Below are 21,448 nucleotides of genomic sequence, written 5' to 3' on the forward strand. Positions count from 1 at the left end.
TTCTGTTTCCTTTTTTATGATTCCTATCTCTTTGTTCTCATGAGGTCATTGAGTATCCTTATAACCAGTGTTTTCAACTCTGCATCTGATTGATTTTCTTCATTTTGTGTAGTTCTTTTTTTTTTTTTTTTTTTGGAAGCCTTTTTTATGTTCTTTCATTTAGGACATGTTTCTTTGTCTCCCTGTTTTGGTTGCCTCCCTGTGTTTCTTTCTATGTATTAGGTAGAGCTGCTATGTCTTTAGTCTTAGTAGAGTGGCCTATGCAGTAGGTGTCCCGTGGGGTCCAGTAGCGCAGTCTCCCTGGTCACCTGATGCAGGTGCTCCAGAGGTGTCCCTTGTGTGGGTTGTGAGTGCCCTCTTGTAGCTGAGCCTTAGTTTCTGTTTGCATGTCAAAAGGAGGGATTGACCCTCAGGCTTAGTGGTGTAAGTACTGGCCATGACTACAGTGGTGGAGCTGTTGTGCAGGGGCTGACCCTACTGAGCAGGATTGGCTTTAGCAGGGCTCTGGTGCCTGCCCAGTCTCCCCTTTGGGTGTGTCATCTGTGAAGGCACACAGATGGGTGGTCACAGGCTCAGTCTGAATTCAGCCACTTGGTGTGCTGGCCCTGGTGCCTCCTGTGAGGGGCCCCACTGCAGGCCAAGTTCCGCTGCAGCCCTGCCCAGGGCCACCTTGCATGAGCCACAAAGCAATTCACAGATGGCCACCACCTGTGCTAGGCTAGGAGGTGCCTTGAGAGGCCAAGTCACAAACTGAGGCCAGCTGCTGCTAGAGCCAGGCTTGGGGTGGCTCAGCAAGTGGTATGGGTCATGCTGAGGCCAGATGTTGCTTGTTTAAGTTTTATGAACCTTTGAGAGATCTTAGGAAAGTCTGAAGTATGAGCCAACACAGGCCATTTGTATAGGAAAGCCATTGGAAACAGCTTGGAAACATTGGAAACTGGCTCCCCAAGTTGGGTGCAACAGGGTCTCAAGGAATCACCAGGGTGGGGTGAACAGTGTTAACCAGTTTGATGGAGACTCAGATATGGCAGCTGCCCATGTCTGCAAGCTGGAGGGTGGGGGGGGACTCAATAAAGAAATAATGAATTCTGCCATCAATTCTGAATGGGAGAAAGCTGCCTCTCTAGCCATCCCTGAAGCCAGACAATTCAGTGCCTTCCTGTATGTCCCTGGCACCTTTCGAGCTACTGCCCCAGAACTGAAGCTCAGAGCCAGTGAGGCCATCAGTGAATAAGTCCATGTGTGGTCCCTTTAAGAGGAATACCTGGGACTCCAGCAGCTCTCCATCTCACTTAGCCACAATCTCTGCTGGTTGTGCAAAGCCAGAAGTTGTGGGGACTTTCTTCTCGGCACTGGAACCTGGGCTGGGGAACTTGGTGTGTATCTGGGACCCCTTGCTCCTTCATGGAGACCTCTTTAGCTAAGGTATCCCTCCTGCTTTTTAACCACCACATGCAAGTGTGGGACCAGCCCATTCCATGTCTCCGCCTCTTGTACAAGTCTTGAGGTGGCTTGTTCTGTATATCCTTAGTTGTTGGATTTCTGTTCAGCTAGACTTCAAACAATTCTCAATGAATTGTTTGTTCTGTATGATTGTTCTGTAGTTTAGTTGTAATTTTGATGTCATTGTGAGAGGAGTAAGCACAGTGTTTACTTACTTTTCCATTTTGACTGGAAATCCCTTTATTGGTTTTACTTAGTAGCATTTGTTTAGTATTTTAAGGTACTGGCATTTCTTAGGATTCTGGAAAAAATGAATATAAAACAAAATAGAATCAATAGTGAGTAAATGTTTTAGGATGAATAGTAATTTAATAACTCTTCTATAATATAGTATGGCACTCGGAACCTCACGATAAAAATCTAAACTCTTTCATGTTATTTCAAAGACTATATATAATCAAGCCCCTGCCTACTTCTCTAGCCTTCCTCTCTCCATCCCTAAATTTTCACCCTGTGATCTAGCTGTACTAAGCTTATCTTTGTTTTCTCTCCTGCTCCCCTTTTCAACCTAGTTGATCATGCTTCATGTAAAGAGTTAATGGTATGTTCTGTGGGAAACCTTTGATGTTTTAGTGCCTATGTGACCTCCCACAGAAGACTAAACTTATGGTCCTTACAGCACTCTACTATTATTACCTATTGAATTATCGGTAAACTCCTTAGAACAGGGCCTTATCTTTTTTGTTATCTTTGTTTGTATCTCCAGCATAGTGTCTGGGGATGTAAATATTTAACAAAATTTTCTAAAATTGGAAGGATAAAGGGCCTTCAGTGACCATAGTGGCCTTACCAGATTTTCTAGTTAGCTCTGTTGGTGTTTGTGATTAATTTTAACCCATTTTATGACTATAAAAATACCGGGATTGACTGACTTTTATCTTGTTCCTTCTCATTCTATAGTTACTTAATTTTTCTGCATTCAGTTTGTTAATCTGTAAAATGGAGGTAATAGTTGATGCAGGATTGCTGAGAGAATTAAAGAAGAACCAGAAGGCAAGAAGTGGCTTCAATTTTATGACTCAGGATTCTTGCTGTTGTAGATAGAGGGCTCTTATTAATATCTGGAGGTCATTATTGCTTTGATGATTAGGCTCCAATTGTCCTAAAAGATGATTATTCCTTGATGCTCTTTTTCTTTTTCACTTGTCCTCTAATAGTGTCTCAGTCGTGAGCAAGGTATTCAGTGGATCAAAAAAGAAAGACTTCCAGCATTTCTGGAAAGTGATTGCTATTTTGAATACAGGTATGTAGTTCCATCAGTATACATAATTTTAAATGCCTTTTTAAATTTTTTTACCCCAAATCATTTTTCTGTACTTGCTTAATAAAATTCACCTTTAAACCCACTTGAGTTTGGATCCCACACACTATAAGAGTGTTACAGCATTGGTTAAAATCACTTAACTTTTCCAAAGAGATTTCACAGAAACAATACCTAATAAGTGTACTTCAGTTATGCTTCTTTACTCACTATATTTTTAGAATTATCTACTTGTGATAATGGCATTTATGAACAGAGTATTAAAAAATGAAAATAAGTGTGTCATGAAAAAGAATGTCATAATGTAGAATTAAGTTTTTCTTTTATGTTCCCTGACTTTTAAAGTGTAAGTACCTAAACATTCTGAAATTTACTAAAATTTGACCTTTGCTTTGAGAAACCATTTTTTAAATAAAACAGTATAATTATTCATTAATTAGCAGTTTTATGAATAAGCCATTAAATTTTAGCAGATCCTAAGAGAATCATCCTGCATAGTTAGGAGGGGACATTGGCTTGAATGTGTAAAATGAAATTTTAGTGTCTTTTTTTCCCCTGAATTCTACCATATTTGAAACTTATTTGAAATTTGTATGAATTCTAATATGCAGGTTAGCCAAATTGATGTCACAAGTGAGATGGAGTGGATCAGGCATGAATGTCACACTAAGTACAGATTTTTCTCCCTGGGCCCTGAGAAAGCCACCCTCTCCACCACCTCCTGCCATTGATGATGACAATGCTATAATTATGAAAAAGTTCTACATTTCTCTTGGCGAGGTAAAAGTATGAATGTTTTACTTTGTGACTTGGCACTTCTATAGAACTTCTCACTTTAGGGAGATGAATTTCATTTGCATTACTTGAACGGGGAAATTTATTTTAAATACTTCTAAAGCAGATTTATCAAAAATTCTTGTGGATTTATGCTGACTCATTTGTCCTATACTCTTTCATCTGACATGTAATTAGAATTATTACCCTCATGTGTATAAAGAAACAGATGCAAGATTGAAGAACTTGCTCAATGTCACCTGGGAAGCATGAATAACTTGAATTATGTCCATGGTTTCATTGTTCATTCCAAATTTTTATTATTTGGATTCTATAACTGTTGTACAAAAAGATGAAAAATTGGGTCTTCTCCCTATGTCAAGATTATTTCTCAGTAATAAAATGCATTACTATTTATTACTATTTACTATTTAATTAGATAAATTTGTCCTCCTTGATTGGATAAATGTTAGATTGTGTGAGATCTAACCTAGAATCAAATGTCCTTTTGGAGAGTCATGGTATAGTGAAAACTGTTATTTGATCTTTGGCTTCTTATTACCAGATCTTCTCTCTGGGATCATACTTCTAATACACAATTCTGTACAAAATAAGGAATGTCAAATAGGTATAAGGCCCATGTGTTGATATTCTCCTGGTTTCTATTCATGGCAGACATTGCTAATCAATCATGGCAATTTTCCTACTGAGCTAGGATGTGGCTCCAAATTCTTTTCAACACAGTACTTTAGGCAGGCACTTTGAATTGATCAAAGGTGTCATGCAAGAGGAAATTATTTGCCATCTCTGCTGGAATGGATAGACTTATCCTGTCTTACTGATTATTTGTTTTCATGTGTAGCTTCTATTTAATTTTGTAGTTTGGCATTTTTATCAGTGATATTTGTTTAAAATATTTAAAATCATGCCAGTTCCAATATTTCCACCAAGTAGTGCTTAGGGAAGTACCAAAAGCATAGTTTTCTTCTCTCTTATTTTTAAGTATTTTTAAGTATTTATTTTTTTCTCTTAACTTATATATTACAGAACTGTCAGGAATGTCAAAATATGTACCTATAGTAAAGCTCCATAAGGCAAAGGGAAGAATCCATCTAGGGGAATAAGTTCTGACTCCTGACATGTAAATTTAATCAACCATAAGAGAGTAAAATCCAAGCTAGTTTGCTTTTGCTCTTTTCTGTGATAAAAACTCATTTCTGTCCACTTGATTAATATTTAAACTATAGAGTAATTTTAATAGCTTTTAAACTTTGAAGATTCAAAGTTGTTGGGTCCTTAAATCATTTAAACCATGACTATAGATAGAGATTAATCCTTATGATAATTGGTAATATTTCTTTGAGTCTCAGTTGTATCATCCAAACATGAGTAATTGACCTATCTCTTAAGAGTATAAAGTGGAATAGTTAACTGCTTTTATGTCTGACTGACTACTTCTTTCTCCCCTGTCTTCTATTCTCTCTCATCATTTTTTGTGCTGTATATGGGTATCTGTCAATTCCTTGAAAGTTCTCTCATTATTTTGGTCTCCTCTCAATGCTTAGGATACTGCTTGGAATAGAGAAATCACTCAATAAGTATACGTTGAATGAACATATAATTAATAAATAACTTGGTTTCAAAGGAAGGAAAAGAGGGAATAAGAGGAAATTAGAAACTTTCAAAGTGGGAAAAATAATTTTCCTCCCGCTTTTCTAAGTTCTTCTGGCTGGGCTAATAATCAAATTAACATGAGACAGAGTAATAGGAGAAAATGTCCAAAACTTATTACAATATACATGTGGGGGTGCCCTAAGAATATGACATTTGATGACACATTGGGCCATTTAGGTTTATATGCTATTCTGGACTAAGGATAAGGGGGACAGGGGTTTAGGATTTAAAAGGGAAAGTAGCCAACTCACAGTTAGCCAAGAAAGAGAAAACATGATAAATTTGTGCTGGGCCACCCAGAAACAATGGAACACAGAGGAAGCTCAACAAACAGGCTTTCCTGGACTTTTCCCTGTCTGCCACATTTAGTTCATACTATGAGGCTAAGGTGATGCTCCCTTTTTTTAAGCAGGTTTTTCTATCTGAATTCCTTTAGGCAGGTAAGGGGGTGGATCAAAGGTTCTTTCTGGTCCTTTTGTTTCTTAATAACTAGCTTAAAATCAATATTTCCAAAGACATATTTTAGAGTGGCAAAAGCTTTTATACACCTGGAAAACCTTACCTGTAGCAATGACTACACAGATGGCACCTTTCATTTCTCTTGCTTTTGGTCTCATTGTGTGGCCTTGAATTGCCCTGCTGATTCTGCTAATAGTCAGGGAACAGTATCTATTCCATTTGAGCCCTGCCTCTTCTTGAGTGTTCATTAGGCTAAGGAACAACCAGCTAAATCAGAGAAAGGAGAAATGAGAGTAATGCTGGAAACTCCCTTCTCTACTTCTGTTGAACAAACCTGCGTTCTCTTGGAAAAATAGATGAGGACATTACTAAGAGAGGCAGGCAGGGGAATTTTTCCTAGAAGGCTGAGATAAGGAGCTTCTGAGGACTGGGTTCTAGAAGCTGAGTTTCAGCTTGGGAATTGGGTCAACTGGCTCAAGGATACACAAACCAAAGGGCAAATTGAAGGCTGCATCCCAGGGCAGGTGGAGTCAGGAGTCAATCTTCAGGAAGCATCCAATCCAAGCAAAGTTGTGAGGACTGAATCTAAGGCAAAGTGGCAGATGTGATTAGAGAGGTTTCCTGTGCTACTGAGAGTAAATCTTTGTCATATTAGGGAGGAGTTATTAAAAACTCTGAGCCAGGTCATACAGAATTAGGGGCATGAAATTATTGAGAAGGTTGTAAATGGGAACAGCTGACATCCAAGATGCATCCAAGGACTGATGAGCCATAGTGATGGCCAGGTTAAAGTTAGATGGCACGAATTTGTAGTGAATCCAGGAAGTAAGGTTGCGTGCCTTTGGTGGAAGAGTGGTGAAGAATTTGATGTGTATTGGGCTCATTTTTTTCCTGTTGTCATCTAATATTAAAATTATCTGAATGAAATTTCCTTCTCATTATTTTCTTAGCTAATGAATTTTTCTGCATACAACCTTCTTTTATTTAATGGTGTAATTTTCCCCTTACATATTGTACTATGCAAACTGAATAATATTATAATGATTGGTCTAGGTTTGTGATGGGAAGAATACCGCTAATCTTATGTTAAACAAACGTGCTCTTTCTTCCTAGGCCTCCTATACTCAAGCAAAAGATTGGTTTGCATTAGCAAAACAAAGTCAGCAAACAGTATCAACCTTTTCATTACCATCTTGTGTATTCCACAGCAAAACTGAATCACCAATTATTTCATCTGTTTCTGGTAAGCAGAAAAGGACAAGAATGACTCCAAAACCCCTTAAGTTTTCTATTGTTGTTCTAATCTTACAGTACAACACTTAGTGGTTGGGAAGAAAAAATTATCTTTCCCACCATTCCCCAACTCCACCTTCTATTTTTCAAGAGGCAACTTGGTATAGTTAAGAGAAGGGGTTTAGAAATCAACTCTGATATTTAATAGCTGTGTGACTTTTATAAGTTATTTCACTTCTGGGAGCCTTGCTTTTTTTATCTGTAAATTTAGAATAATGATACATGCTAAATATATAGAAAATGGCTGGCCTTGTGCTTGGTACCTAATAGGCAGTCAATAAATGTTTGTCTTGTCTTATTTCCTATCAGAGTTTACAGATTCTTATTATTAAGCCTTTGAAATAAAATGGGTGCAACCTTTATATTCTCTTAAAAGTAAATAGTCATTCATGGAAATTGAGTTTTTAAGTTCACATTATTTTTCACTTTGAAAACCAGATACATTTCTACTGTGGGGAACTTTTGTGGATGATATAAACTTTTTATAAAAATAGAAGGAACCTTCTAGAAATGGGAGTCATTAGCATATGCTATTAATGAAAGAAAAAAATCTAGCAATGTGGTTCAGGACAGGGACTTAAGCAATTCACTAATAGTTCTTACCTAATTCTTTTGAAAAATATAAGCACCCTCTTGGGATGATAAATCTGGATTCTCTAGAATTGAACGTAAATCTCAGTGAAGAGGAAAATAACTCCCTAGTTGAAAATAGCTGAATTTATAGGTTCCTTGCAGTTTCCCCAAAATAGCAAAGTAGAAAATTGTAGAGTAGAGATAGTGAAGATAGGAAACAGGAAGAAAAAGGGTAGCAGGAGGGGGTGGGCAGAAGTGCCAGCCTTGCTTTCTACTTGCAATTCTGTGGGATTGAGTATATGTGCCTAGAATCTTTTTATAGGTTTGCAAAAGTCTAATCTCTCAACATTGGGGGAATTTGATATATTTATTTTTAATAAAAATTGTAATGAAACATTTCCAGTTCTTTGAGATTTGAAATCTATCACTGAGAAAATTGTCATTGAGGATGGGACACAGATAACAACAGAGTTTTCCTGATTCATGGCATTTCAAGGGGTAGATTTGCCATGTGAAAGCACTGACTTCAGATAATTCACTGATTTCTGAAAGAAAGAGAAAATAGGAGCTAAAGATGATATCTTTAGAAAAGGTGTGAAAATAATCCATTTGTATTTGTAAGCTTTCATAACTGTCTTATGCTATTTTGTAATTTTAATGATAGGTTGTAAGTATGATAGTAATGGAATCTTTCTGATAAAGTAGTGAATTTTTTAAAAAATTGCTAATGTAACTCCAATTCTGATCTCTTCATTTATGGCCTCATCATCTATGGTAGCTACTTTACTCTATCATATAACATGAAATATTAAAGCACAGACAGGCATACCTCAGAGATATTGTGGATTTGGTTCTGGGCCACTGCAATAAAGCAAATATTGCAATAAAATGAGTTGCACAAATTTTTGGGTTTCCTGGTGCATGTAAAATTTATGTTTACACTATACTGTAGTCTGTTAAGTGTACAGTAGCATTATGTCTAAAAATGTATATAGCTTAACTTAAAAATGCTTTATTGCTAAAAAAAATGTTAACCATCATCTGACCCTCCTCAAGTGGCAATCTTTTTGCTGGTGGAGGGCCTTGCCCTAGTAACATCAAAGATCACTAATCACAGGTCATTGTAGCAAGTATAATAATAATGAAAAAGTTTGAAATATCGTGAGAATGACCAAAATGTGACACAGAGACATGAAGTGAGCAAATGCTGTTGGAAAAATTGTGCCAATAGACTTGTACCACTCAGAGTTGCCACAAACCTTCAATTTGTAAAAAACACAGTGTCTGTGAAGTGCAATAAGGCAAACCACAATAAAACAAGGTGTGCCTGTACAGTCATTTAATGCACATAATCTAATTCTTAAATAGATTTTTTCTTTATATATTGCATTCTATATCAGCCTACACTTTAAAAATGTTACATGATATCTTTTTGAAGATCTTCTGTATTAGAGAGGTCAAATATGTAATTCATCTGCCATTATTACCCCTGCCATGTCCAGGGAAGACATGACTAATCCCTGTTGGTAGTTTTTCTGCTTTGGACTCCTTTTTAACACACTGGACTGTGCAGTCACTACTTGTGATAAACCCTTTGCTATCCTGGCTATATAACATCTCATTAATAAAAAAATATCTTTTGTATTTGTATCTGATCTAATAACCTTTTATGATTTAATACAGAGAGTTTTATCTTTGATGATGGAGTTCATCCCAGGACAAGAAAGGACCCATCTAAAACCACTGGATTACTTTCTGAATTTGAAGAAGATGGGTCTGTATCTCTACAAGACACTCCTTCTCAAGCTCTTCTGAGAATATACCTCGAAAAGCAACAGGATGTTGATGAAAACCTGACATTGCATTTCTCATCATGTGAAGAATTTTTAAGATCTTATATAACCTTTATTTTGAGAACAGCAATTCATCAAATTCGTGGAGAGCCATTTAGAGAATGCCTAGGTTATATCAATTTCAGAAATGTAACAGAAGTGGTATTTGATGACTGTTTTCAGTTTATTCCTGGCAAGAATGTTTTGTTAAGTGAAACAGTTCAACTCACAAAGGAAAAGACAGAAGAGATGATAGAAGAAGCAACTTCAAAGAGTGAGAGCATTGGATCAGAAAGCAGAGCTGATTGGTGTATTTCTCACAAAACGTATGACATTGGCAATAGAAAGGAGTTCGAAAGATTTAAGAAATTTATAAAAGGTACATTAGGGGAGAGATATTGGTGGCTATGGATGGATATTGAGAGGTTAAAAGTTCTTAAGGACGCTGGAAGATATCAAAGGTATTTCTATTTTTTTATTTTTCAGTAGTTTTAAAAATAAATTGTAGAATATTAATTTGGATCATTTAAACACAGGTAGGAAGCCTGAAATAAATATAAAACTGTAATTTATACAGAGGAATGAATAATAATAATAATTATTTTATTATAATAATATTGATTTCACTACTATGATTTCATAGCTCTCAAATACTAACAGTAGCAATTATCTGAGTTAATATAAGTTTCTTCCTATAGATTATAAACCTGCTTTCAAATTAATCATTCTATTTTATTTTTATAACATCGCAGTGATATATTTTTATAGAATAAAAATTATCAGTTATATACCACACTGGCATAAGATACCTTATATAAAAGATACCTTGTGACAGTGTAAGGGCCAGCTGTTCCTAGCAGCCCGCTTGATTAACAAATTCCATGATCTTATTTGGATCACTTAGACATTTATATCTGAATGAGATATCTGCTAGATATCATACTGGATATCCTCTAGACAGCTTTTTGGATGGGGTGCAGGTCTTTGTTTCATTGCTCTATGTGTTTTAGATTACTGTGAGTCTTAAGAACCCAGGAGGACTCTGCATTAGGAAAGTCCTTATTGTCTGTTCTGATCTGCTCTGAAGCAGATCAATTACAGTAGATTGCAATTCCCACTAAGGGTTTGACTGAATATGTACTACTGACTGGGTTATTCCAATTATTTCAGTGGCATTCAGATCATAGAGCTCACTGTTGTACATAGTTATAACCGTAGGGGTTACCATGCGATTATGAAGCATGACCTGATTGATCCTGGGGTGGAAGGCTACTACCACTATTCGAGACATATCAGGGAAATTATATGCAAGCAGCCTACATAGGTTCTTCAGGATCAATATCGTATTAGTTCCTATTGTTGCTATAACAAATTACTACAAATTGAGTGGCTTAAAGCAACACAAATTTATTTTACATTTAGGTGGTTAGAAATCTAAAATAGATATACAGAGCGGCATTCTTTCTGGAGGCCCCAGGGGAGAATTCATTCCTTGCTTTTTCCAGCTTCTGAAAGCCACCTACTTTCCTTGGTCCATGGCCCCTTCCTCCATCTTCAAAGCCAACAGGATACCATCTTCTCTTTTTTCTGACCTCTGCTTCTATCCTTACCTATTTCTTCTATGACTCTGATTCTTTTGCCTCCGTCTTAGAGGGACCCTTGTGGTTACATTAGGCCTACCTACATAATTCCAGATAACCTCGAAATCTTAATTACATCTGCAGAATCTCTTCTTAGGTAAAGGAGCATTTATAGGCTCTGGGGATTATGATAGGGACGTGTTTGCAAGGCCATTGTTCAACCTACCAAAAATACTCTTCCCATTCCCATAGCAATGAGAAATACTTTTATCTCCACATTGTCAGACCTGTAACACAGTGTTGGTTTTGAGATAGTTCATTACTTGTCTCAAACATTTTAGAAGTGAAAATATTTGGCTAGTTGAATATTGTATCAATGTATGTATATGTGTGTATGTATTTTATTGCAGACATCTTGAGAAGATGAAAAAATGCTATCTGGTGAGCAGTGGAGATTGCTATCTTTCTGCAGAAATCTTAACAAAATTTAAACTGCTAGATGGATCTCAGTGGAATAGAGAACACTTAAAAAATATTCAGACTGAGGTTGTAAAACCCTTACTTCTATATTGGTAAGAAAAATATGAATCAATGTTACTTGCTTTCACTTTTCCTAAGCTAGTTACAAGTTATACTTTTTTTGTATTATGGATATATATCTTGTGGACATTTAAAATGAGAAGATTATTATATCTTTGGCCTTCCTTAAAATACTTCTCCATTAGATAATTTGGATGTTTGGGGACTTTAAATCTATAATAAGGCTGGACAGTACTTATGCTCCATGTTAACTTTATGAGCACACCCTTCTACACCTGACCTTTTTATGGTTGGCATCTCATTAAATTGATGTGTGTGTGTGTGTGTTTGTCCATGTAGCTAGAACTACAGATTGATTACTTCAATAAACATTTTTCGAGCACTTAATATAGGCCAAGTGCTAAGGAGACAAGGGTAATATATGGTCAAGACTAGTGGTTATAGTCTAGTGGGAAGAACATACACGTGAAATAAGTATAACAAAAAAGTGAACATTCAGGATACAGAGAAGAGGTAATGTTTCAACTAGGACTTGAGACACTCTAAGCAGGGAAAAGTGAACGGACACTGTAGAAAAGGTATGCCACTTGAGGATCAGTGAACTGTTCATTGTGGCTGTGATGGATCTGATTATGTCACTTCTCTGCTTTAAATCTTTCACTAGTAACCCCAAAGCTTGCATTGTAAAGTTTATATTCCTTAAGTTAGCAAGTAAGGTCATCGTGATTTGTCCCTTGCCCACTTCTCTGTCATCATCTCCCATCTATGTATTCCAGATTAGTTATATACTTCGTACTATTCCACAGATAAAATGTTGTTTTTGTCTATGTCTTTTAAAAAAAAGCATATTTAAGATACAGAAAGGTATAAATTATACCATAGTGGTCTTCTCTATATATAACCACCCAACTTAGTAAAACATTACTAATATAGTAGAAACTTTCCTTTTTTAAATTTAACTTTTTATTTGGAAATAATTGTTGATTCATATTCAGTTATAAGAAATAATATGGAGAGATTCTGTGTACCTTCCATCCAGTTTCCTCCAATGGTAACTAACATCTGGCATAACTGCAATAAAATGTCACAATGAATAAATTGACATTGATAAAAAAATAAAAAATATTTTTCATATTTTATGAGTTTTATGCATTTATTTGTGTGTGTATATAATTAGTTCTATGCAACTTTATCACATTAGAGATTCATGAATTTGCCACTGCAGTTTAACGTACAGAATAGTTACATTGCCACAAGCAACCCTTGTACTGCCATCTTATAACCACACACACCTCTCTCCCTCCTCATCTTCCCCCATCTCTAGAAACCATTAATCAATTATATAAATGAAATAAAACAATATATTATTTTTTGCGGATTATCTTTTTTTCATTCAGTATAGTTCCCTTGAGATTCATCCAAGTTGTTTGTATCAGTAGTTCTTTTTCATTGTTGAGTAGTATTCTATTGTACGGATATTATACATCCATTCACTCATCAGAGAGCATTAGGGTTGTTTCCAGTCTTTTGCTGTTACTAACAAAGCTGCTATGAATGTTCATGTACACATTTCTGCATGAATGTAAGTCTTCATTTCTCTGGGATGTGTTCAAGTGTCCAAGAGTGAGATTAGTGGGTCATATAGTAAGTTTATTTTAGTTTTAAAAGAAACTGCCAAGCTATTTTTCAGAGTTGATGTACCGTTTTACATTCCCACTTGCAATGTATGAATGATCCAGTTTTCCTGCATTCTTGCCATTGTTTGATGTCACAATTTTCTATTTCAGCCATTCTAATATGTGTGTAGTGATATCTCATTGTGGTTTTACTTTGCAATTCTCCAATGGTTAATGATGCTGAACATATTTTCATGTGCTTGTCTGACATTTGCATATCCTCTTCAGTGAAATACGTGTATCTATTCATATCTTTTGTGAATTTTCTAATCGGATTGTTTTCTTGTTGAGTTTTAGAGTTATTTTTATTTTCTAGATACTAGAACTTAGTCAGATATGTAGTTTGCAAATATCTTCTCCCATTCTTAGCTTGTTTTTTCAAAGACAAGTTTTCCAAAGACTTCTTAAAGGGACTTTCAGATCTTCCAGGTAGAGGAACATACGGAGATTCAGAGAGAGTTTCATGCTTAGAGAGCATGGAAGCTCTACGCACATTCTCCATACCTTGCCCTCTGCATCTCTTCCATCTGGCTGATCCTGAGTTATATCCTTTAATAATAAACCAGTAATCTAGATTAAGAAAATAAGTATTGTAGATAATGAGAACCAGAATTCTCATTAAGGTGGAAGAGAGTTACAAATATAGATGAGAACAGAGTAAACCATGTGGTGATGAACAGGATTGGAGGTGCAAATGGAAAATGCAACTTTCACAAACTCAGGTTACCATACTCAATTATGAAGACTGTAATTCACTGAAAAAAACAAAACAAAACAGGACAAACCAAACAATTTAAGGTCATGATGACAAGAACAAAAAGAATTTACAACAGAAATTCTGAAGTTAATCACATGTGGTATTTTCCCTGGGAGGGCAGTGTACTAGGGGACCGTCTCCAACTGAAGGGTCCCAGATAAGTTTTACTCCAAACATTCTATTAGGGTTGGAGAAATAGCTCTTGAGCCAAATTTAGTCAACTAATGCAAACCTTCCTACATCAAATTTTGTTGGCTACACCTACTTTTAAGAACAATAACTATATTTGAAAGATTTTTTTAAAAGGTGGTGAGGTCTTTTTTTTCTTTTTTTTTAGAGTGCAAGTTCTTTTTTTATTATTAAATTTATTGGGGTCACAATTGTTAGTAAATTTACATAGATTTCAGGTGTACAATTCTGTATTACATCATCTATAAATCCCATTCTGTGTTCAACACCCAGAGTCAGTTCTCCTTCCATCACCATATATTTGATCCCCCTTACCCTCATCACCCACCCTCCAAACCCCCCTTACCCTCTGGTAACCACTAAATTATTGTCTGTGTCTATGAGTTTTTCTTTCTCATTTGTTTGTCTTGTTCTTTTGTTGTTTTTGGTTTATATACCACATGTCAGTGAAATCATATGGTTCTCTGCTTTTTCTGTCTGACTTATTTCACTTAGCATTATACTCTCAAGGTCCATCCATGTTGTCACAAATGTTCCTATATCATCTTTTCTTACCACTGAATAGTATTCCATGGTGTATATATACCACAACTTCTTTATCCATTCATCTATCGAAGGACATTTTGGTTGTTTCCATGTTTTGGCCACAGTAAACAAAGCTGCCATGAACATTGGAGCACACGTGTCTTTATGGATAAATGTTTTCAAATTTTTGGGGTAGATACCCAGGCGATGGATTGCTGGGTCATATGGTAATTCTATTCGTAATTTTTTGAGGAAGTGAGGTCTTTCATAGAGCAAAATTTTTAAGTTTTCAACTCCTCCTTTTATGGATTTTGCCTTCAGTGTCAACTCTTTGGTTATTCTAGATCCTGAAGATTTTCTCCTGTTTTTTCTAAAAGTCTTTTAATTTTTATGTTTTACATTTAAGTCCATGGTCCATTTAGAGTTAATTCTTGTATGAGGTTTAGATGTTTTGGGTTTTTTGTTATTTTGTTTGTGTGTGTGTGTGTGTGTGTGTGTGTGTGTGTGTGTACATGCACTTATGGATATCCAGTTGCTTATCTTCATTTATTGAGAAGGCTATTCTATTTCTTTCCTTCTTTTCTATGTTTTACATTAACATACAGTAAAATCAAATTGTATAAATTTATACAAGTACTATGACAATCAATATACAAACAATTACATCACCCCAAAAATCGTTCTTCCTCTACTCCTAACCCCTAATCACTGATTAGTTTTTGTCACTATACTTTTATCTTTGTGAGAATGCCATATAAATAAAATCACACAGTATGTAACCTTTTGAAACTGACCTGTTGGTCAGCATAATGCTATTGAACAATAATGTATCCAAATATTTGCATGTATCATACGTCATACATATTTTTTTAAATTTAGCTTTCAAGTTGTTTATTGTTGGTAATAGAACTCTGATTAAATTTTGTGTGTACAACTCAGTATTGGGGAGGGCAAAAGCCCTTTCAGTCTCAGCTGTTAATCTCAAATTGGCCTGTTATGCTTTTTTGGCTATTTTACTACTCTTCCATTTTCAGGTCCATCAGAACCTTGCTTCTTCTTCTTCTCACCTGCACACCAATACCATGCAGGCTTATGGCTCTACCCACCTGCTTATATTTAGGTATTAGGGGATACCTGTCAACATTAACATTTTTGTTGTAAATGTTTTCCATGAGTGTTTGGTTTTGCTACCTAAGTGACCCGTCTGTTTTTATGGAGGGATTCTGAAAGGTAGAAAAACAATATTGCTCGAGAAGGTCCAAGATGGCAGATTAGGTGAATGTTATGCCTACTGCCTCCCAGGATCACACCAAAATTACAAATCAATTATAGAACCATCATCCTCAAGAATCATTTGAAGACTAGCTGAACAAAACCCCTATAAACTAAGGATATAAAGACTACCACATCAAGACTGGTAGGAGGGGCCGAGACATGAAATGGGCTGACCCCAAACCCACAGATAGTGGTTGAATACCAGAAGGGACACCTTGGTGGTGGAGGTCCCCTGGAACAGGGAGGGATCCCAGCCCCACATCAGGCTCCCTTGCCCAGGGGTCCTGTGTTGGGAAGATGAGTTCCCACAATACCTGGCAGTGAAAATCAGTGAGGACTCTGTCCATCCCAGTGAGACAGAAGGTGGCTGGAAACCCAGATGCCCTCTTGAAGGGCCTGCACACAGACTCACTCGCTTGCAAACACTCACCTGGTCTCCAGTGGAGGGGTGGCAACTTGAGAGGTGCCACAGACAAACTGGAAAAGACTAAGTTGTATGAATTTGGAGCAAGGGCTGGGGGACAGCAGCCATTGCCCCAGTGTGGAGCCTGCCTCATGTGTTGCCTACAGGAAGGCGCTGTATTTTCTATGTTGAATGCTCCCCCAAAGGGCCAAATCTTAGACTGCTTTTGTCTGCTAAAATCCTCACATGTTCACCACCTTGGTGACACCCTGAATCCCTGCCCTGTACAGCTAGTACTGTATCACCTGTGTCACTCTCAACTCCTGGGTGTCGGCCCCGCCCCACAAACAGTAGCAACCTCTTAAAGCAACAGACAGTCCTGCGGTGGCCCAGCAAAATGTGGTGGTGGGCAGTGAGCCACAATTTGCACTGTAGCCTCACTTGGGCAGCTCTCCAGGATCTGCAGATCCTAGGCAAGTGGTGGCTGTGGTGTTCTCAGGGAGCTTTGTGAACTGGTCACAGGCCAGGTACTGGCATAAGAACTGAATCTGCATTAACTTTGTAAAACCACCAGCCACTCCTAGTGGGACTCTGCCCCACCCAGCTAGTGCTGAATCATCAGAGGCACTCTCAACACCAGCTCAACTAGCCCGGCCCAAGCATCTAAGAAGCTCTTTCAATGGCTGATCTTTACTGGCCGCTGGCAGGTGGCAACAGGCCGAGGGGGTCCTGGGACTTTTGTTAAGCTGCTCCAGGCCCATTATTGGTGGCAGCCAGCCCCAGTTCATGGTGCGGCCACCCCAACATGCCTCCAGGTCCAGCACAGGTGGCAACAAACCACAAAGACCTCTATAGCTCCTACCAGCCCTGGGCTGGTAACAGGCAATGCTGAAATTGGCCTGCATGGAGCCCCTCCCAAAAGACACCAGAAACAACACACTCAGAGGCCTACTTCAGACCAAACAGATCACTACCTGGTTAGCCTACAGGTGGCACACCAAAAGGATGTCTCAACAGGCACAAGTGCCTGCAGGGGCAAGTCCCCCTCTGAGGGATTAACCCCCCACACGGCAGCTCATACATTGTGGCCATCCGATCCTCACAGTCAGTCAGCCTGAGAGTCAGTCCCACCCACGGAAGCACCGGAAACAATCAAGTTTCAACCACAACAGGAGAATACACACAAGGGGCACTGCTGAAACTCACAAATAGAAGATCAGGAAACTGCAACATTGGACTACACAGAACGCATGCTATCTGGCTAAGACTGAGAGTCATAGGAGATCTACCTAATACATAGAAGCAAACACAGAGAGTCAGCCAGAATGAGGAAACAAAGAAACATGTCCCAAATAAAAGAATAGGAGAAACCTCCAGAAACAAAACTGAATGAAATGGAGGCAACCAACTTACCAGAGACAGCGTTTAAAACACTTGTTATAGGAATGTTTATGGAACTTAGTGTGAATTACCAGAAAGAGATAGTAAGCATAAAGAAGGACATAGAAACTATAAAAAAGAACCAGTCAGAAATCAAGAATACAATAATTGAAATGAAGAATACAAGGAATCACAGTGGATTAGATGAACTACAGGATAGAATCAGCAATTTAGAAGACAAGGTAGAAGAATACACCCAATTGTAACAACTAAAAAGAAAAAGGAATAAAAAAACAACAAAAAACAAAAATGAAGGCAGTTTAAGAGACCTGTGGGACAAAATCAAGAGTAACATTTGCATCATAGAAGTACCAGAAGAAGAGAGGGAGCATGGGATTAAAAACCTATCTGAGGAAATAATGACTGAAAATCTCCCTAACCTGGAGAAGGAAATAGACATATAAGTCCAGAAAGTGCAGAGAATCACAAATAAGATGAATCCAAATGGGCCCACGCCAAAATACATCATAATTAGAATGACAAGGTTAAAGACAAAAAGAGAACCCTAAAAGCAGCCAGAGAAGGAGAAGCAGTTACTTACAAGGGAGCTCCCAGGAGACTATAAACTGATTTATCAACAGAAAGTTTGCAGGCCAGAAGAGTTTGGCAGGAAATAATCAAAATGATGAAAAACAAGGGCCTACAACCAAGACTGCTCTACTCAGCAAGGCTATCATTTCAAATTGAAGGAGAGCTTCCCATACAAGGAAAAGCTAAAGGAATTCATTACCACTAAACCAGCATTACAAGAAATGTTAAAAGGACTTCCTTAAGCAGCAGAAAGGAGAAAACAAAGATAAAAAATATGACTAATAAAATGGCAATAACTATGTACCTATCAATTATCACTTTAAATGTAAATGGATTAAATGCTCCAATCAAAAGACATGGGGTAGCTGAGTGGATAAGAAAACAGTATGGAGGTTCTTCAAAAAATGAAAAATAGAACTACCTTATGACCCAGCAATTTCACTCCTGGGTATTTATCCAAAGAAATCCAAAACACTAATTCAAAAAAATGTATGCACCCTTAGTTTTACTGTATCACTATTCACAACAGCCAAGATATGGAAACAACAGAAGTGCCCATCAATAGATAATTGGATAAAAAAATTATAGTACATTTATACAATGGAGTAATACTGTGCCATAAAAAAGAATGAAATATTACTATTTGTAACAACATAGATGCACCTAGAGGATATTATGCTAAGTGAAATAAGTCAGACTGAGAAAGACAAATACCACATGATCTCACTTATATGTGAAATCTAAAGAATAGAATAAATGAAGAAACAATAGAGAAATAGACTCATAGATACAGAAAATAAACTGATGGTTGCTAGATGGAAGGGAGTTGGGGGGATGGGTGAGAAAGGTGAAGGGATTAGGAAGTACAAATTGGTAGTCACAAAATAGTCATGGGGATGTGAAATACAGTATGGGTAATATAGCCAATGATGTAAAAACTGTGTGGTGTCAGTTGGGGCTTTACTTATGAGTGGGATCACTTCATGAATTATTAAATACCTGGCCACTGCGCTGTAGTACACCTGGAACTAGTATAGAATACTATTGAATGTCAACTATAATTAATATATATATGTATATGTATATATACATATATATATACACACACATAAATATACATAAATATGTAAAGTACAGCATAGGGAATGTAGGGAATGGTATTGTAATAGTTATGTGCAGTGTCCGATGGGTCATCGACTTGCTGGAGCTATCACTTTGTGAGGTCTGTAAATGTCTAATCATTATGTTGTTTTATACACCTGAAACTATTAATAAAAAAGAGAATTAAATGATATTTCAAATTAAAAAAAGAAAAGAGAGTATATTTTATTTAAATATTTATCTTAGAGAATTGTGGTTTGTGCATTTACAGTGCTTCAAGTGAGCGTAGCAGTGTGGGAGGCAGTGACCTCTCATTTCTGGTTCTTTTGATGATTATGAGAGCCTGGAAGTTTTCTTCCTGTACTCCATCTTCCCCAGCAATGCCAGGCACCTGGTAATAATTCGATATATTTTCATGGAATGAATAAACTGTGAAATTAGAGGGGGAAAAAAAGAAAAACAATATTGCTGTCATTGCCGTTTTCCCAGAATTCTTTCTTACCTTTTTTCTAATCTAGCTAAATTCTGTGTGTTCTTTAAATTTCAAACTAAGATATAAACAGATAAATGAATATTATAAAGCAAAGACTCTATAACCACCACGTGAGCTGAGAAATAGAATATTGCCAAGACCCGTTAAGGTCTCTTCCTGATCACAATAGCTTCACTGTCCCTCAGAGGTAACCACTATCCTGACTTTTGTGATTATCATCTTGCTTTTCTTTATAATTTCACCAACCATGTATGCAAATCAATCACTAGACATATATTTTTATCTGCCTGTTACACAACTTTACATAAAAGGAATCATGTTGTATCTATTCTTTTGTGCCTTCTATCAACATTCTATCTGTGAGATTCATCTATAATTGCATTTAAGAGTTTTATTAATTTTCATTGCTGGATATGGTGTTCCACTGCATGAATATACCATAATTTATTTGCTGTTTTTTAACATTTGGGTTGTTCCCTACTTTTCACAACTACAAGCAATGCTGTAATGTATAATTCTTGTACACATATCCATTTTCCCAAAGTAGTTTTACCAACTTATGCTCCAACCAACAGAATATGAGAGTACTCATTGCTACAAATCCATGGTAGAATTTAATATTTTTTACTATGTGTCTGGTGTGTCATTGATGTCTTTTGGTTTTAACTTGCATTTCCCTGATGATTAGTGAAGTTGATAACCTTTTCAATATTGGTCATTTGGATATTAATTTTTATGAATTGCCTATTTATTTTCTTTGCCCATTTTTCTATTGGGAGACACACACACACACACACACACACACACACATATTGGATATAGTTCTTTTGAAGGCATTACATGGCAAATATCTTCTACTCTCCAAGCTTGAGAATTAAGGTGTGTACGATCAGAGTACATGAGAACTTGTATGATGGAAGCGTGAAAAAGAATACAACCCCAGTTTTAGATGGACTGTGAAATTTATTCTAATATATTTGATGAATTCACGTAGTAGCTAATACAAAAATTGATGCAATGAATGAAATAATGCAAGATTAAATTGTAGGGAGAGTAGAGACGTATGGGGTCATATGAACATACTATAATGATGGAAATCAGAAAATTGAGATACCTGGATTTCCTGACCAGCACATGTATGATTTATTTGATAAGGATCTTGTATATATGCCTACTTACTAGTTGCCAAGCAAATAAGAGGTAATTTTGAATATTTTCAAGTCTGCAAGCAAAGGTTCTGAAATACAGTGTAGAATGACCACCTAGATCTAAACAGCTTGCTTTCTGATCCTAAAATAATTATGAACTTTGGATTCTCTTCTACACCCAATCTGTGTTCACATCAGGGAAATATTTACCTTCTTCCTGTTTTTACTAGGACCTGAAATATGGAGTGGGATTTAGTCTTTGGGTTGCAGCATCAGGGGGAAAACCTGGTCCTAACAAATAATTAGCAACAGTCCCTGACAGCTGGAGTTAACCATATAGCCAACAAAGAGTTAGCTCACAAACTAAATACCAGGATATCCACCCAATTAAGTGTGGCCTTGATATTGTGCCAAACATTCT

General features: G+C 36.9%; 1 protein-coding gene across 1 annotated transcript in view; it reads left to right on the top strand.

The window, feature by feature from the left end:
- The window catches only part of RGS22 (regulator of G protein signaling 22), a 207,539-nt gene that overhangs the window by 64,880 nt on the left and 121,211 nt on the right, over positions 1-21,448 (top strand). Inside the window, exons 5-9 of the mRNA XM_081070808.1 lie at positions 2,661-2,746; positions 3,376-3,544; positions 6,785-6,914; positions 9,221-9,830; positions 11,360-11,521. Of these exons, the coding sequence (XP_080926934.1) occupies positions 2,661-2,746; positions 3,376-3,544; positions 6,785-6,914; positions 9,221-9,830; positions 11,360-11,521 (1,157 nt within the window). The remainder of the gene's footprint in view (positions 1-2,660; positions 2,747-3,375; positions 3,545-6,784; positions 6,915-9,220; positions 9,831-11,359; positions 11,522-21,448) is intronic.

This window comes from Rhinolophus hipposideros (assembly GCF_964194185.1).
Source record: "Rhinolophus hipposideros genome assembly, chromosome: 13".
Lineage (NCBI taxonomy): Eukaryota > Metazoa > Chordata > Mammalia > Chiroptera > Rhinolophidae > Rhinolophus > Rhinolophus hipposideros.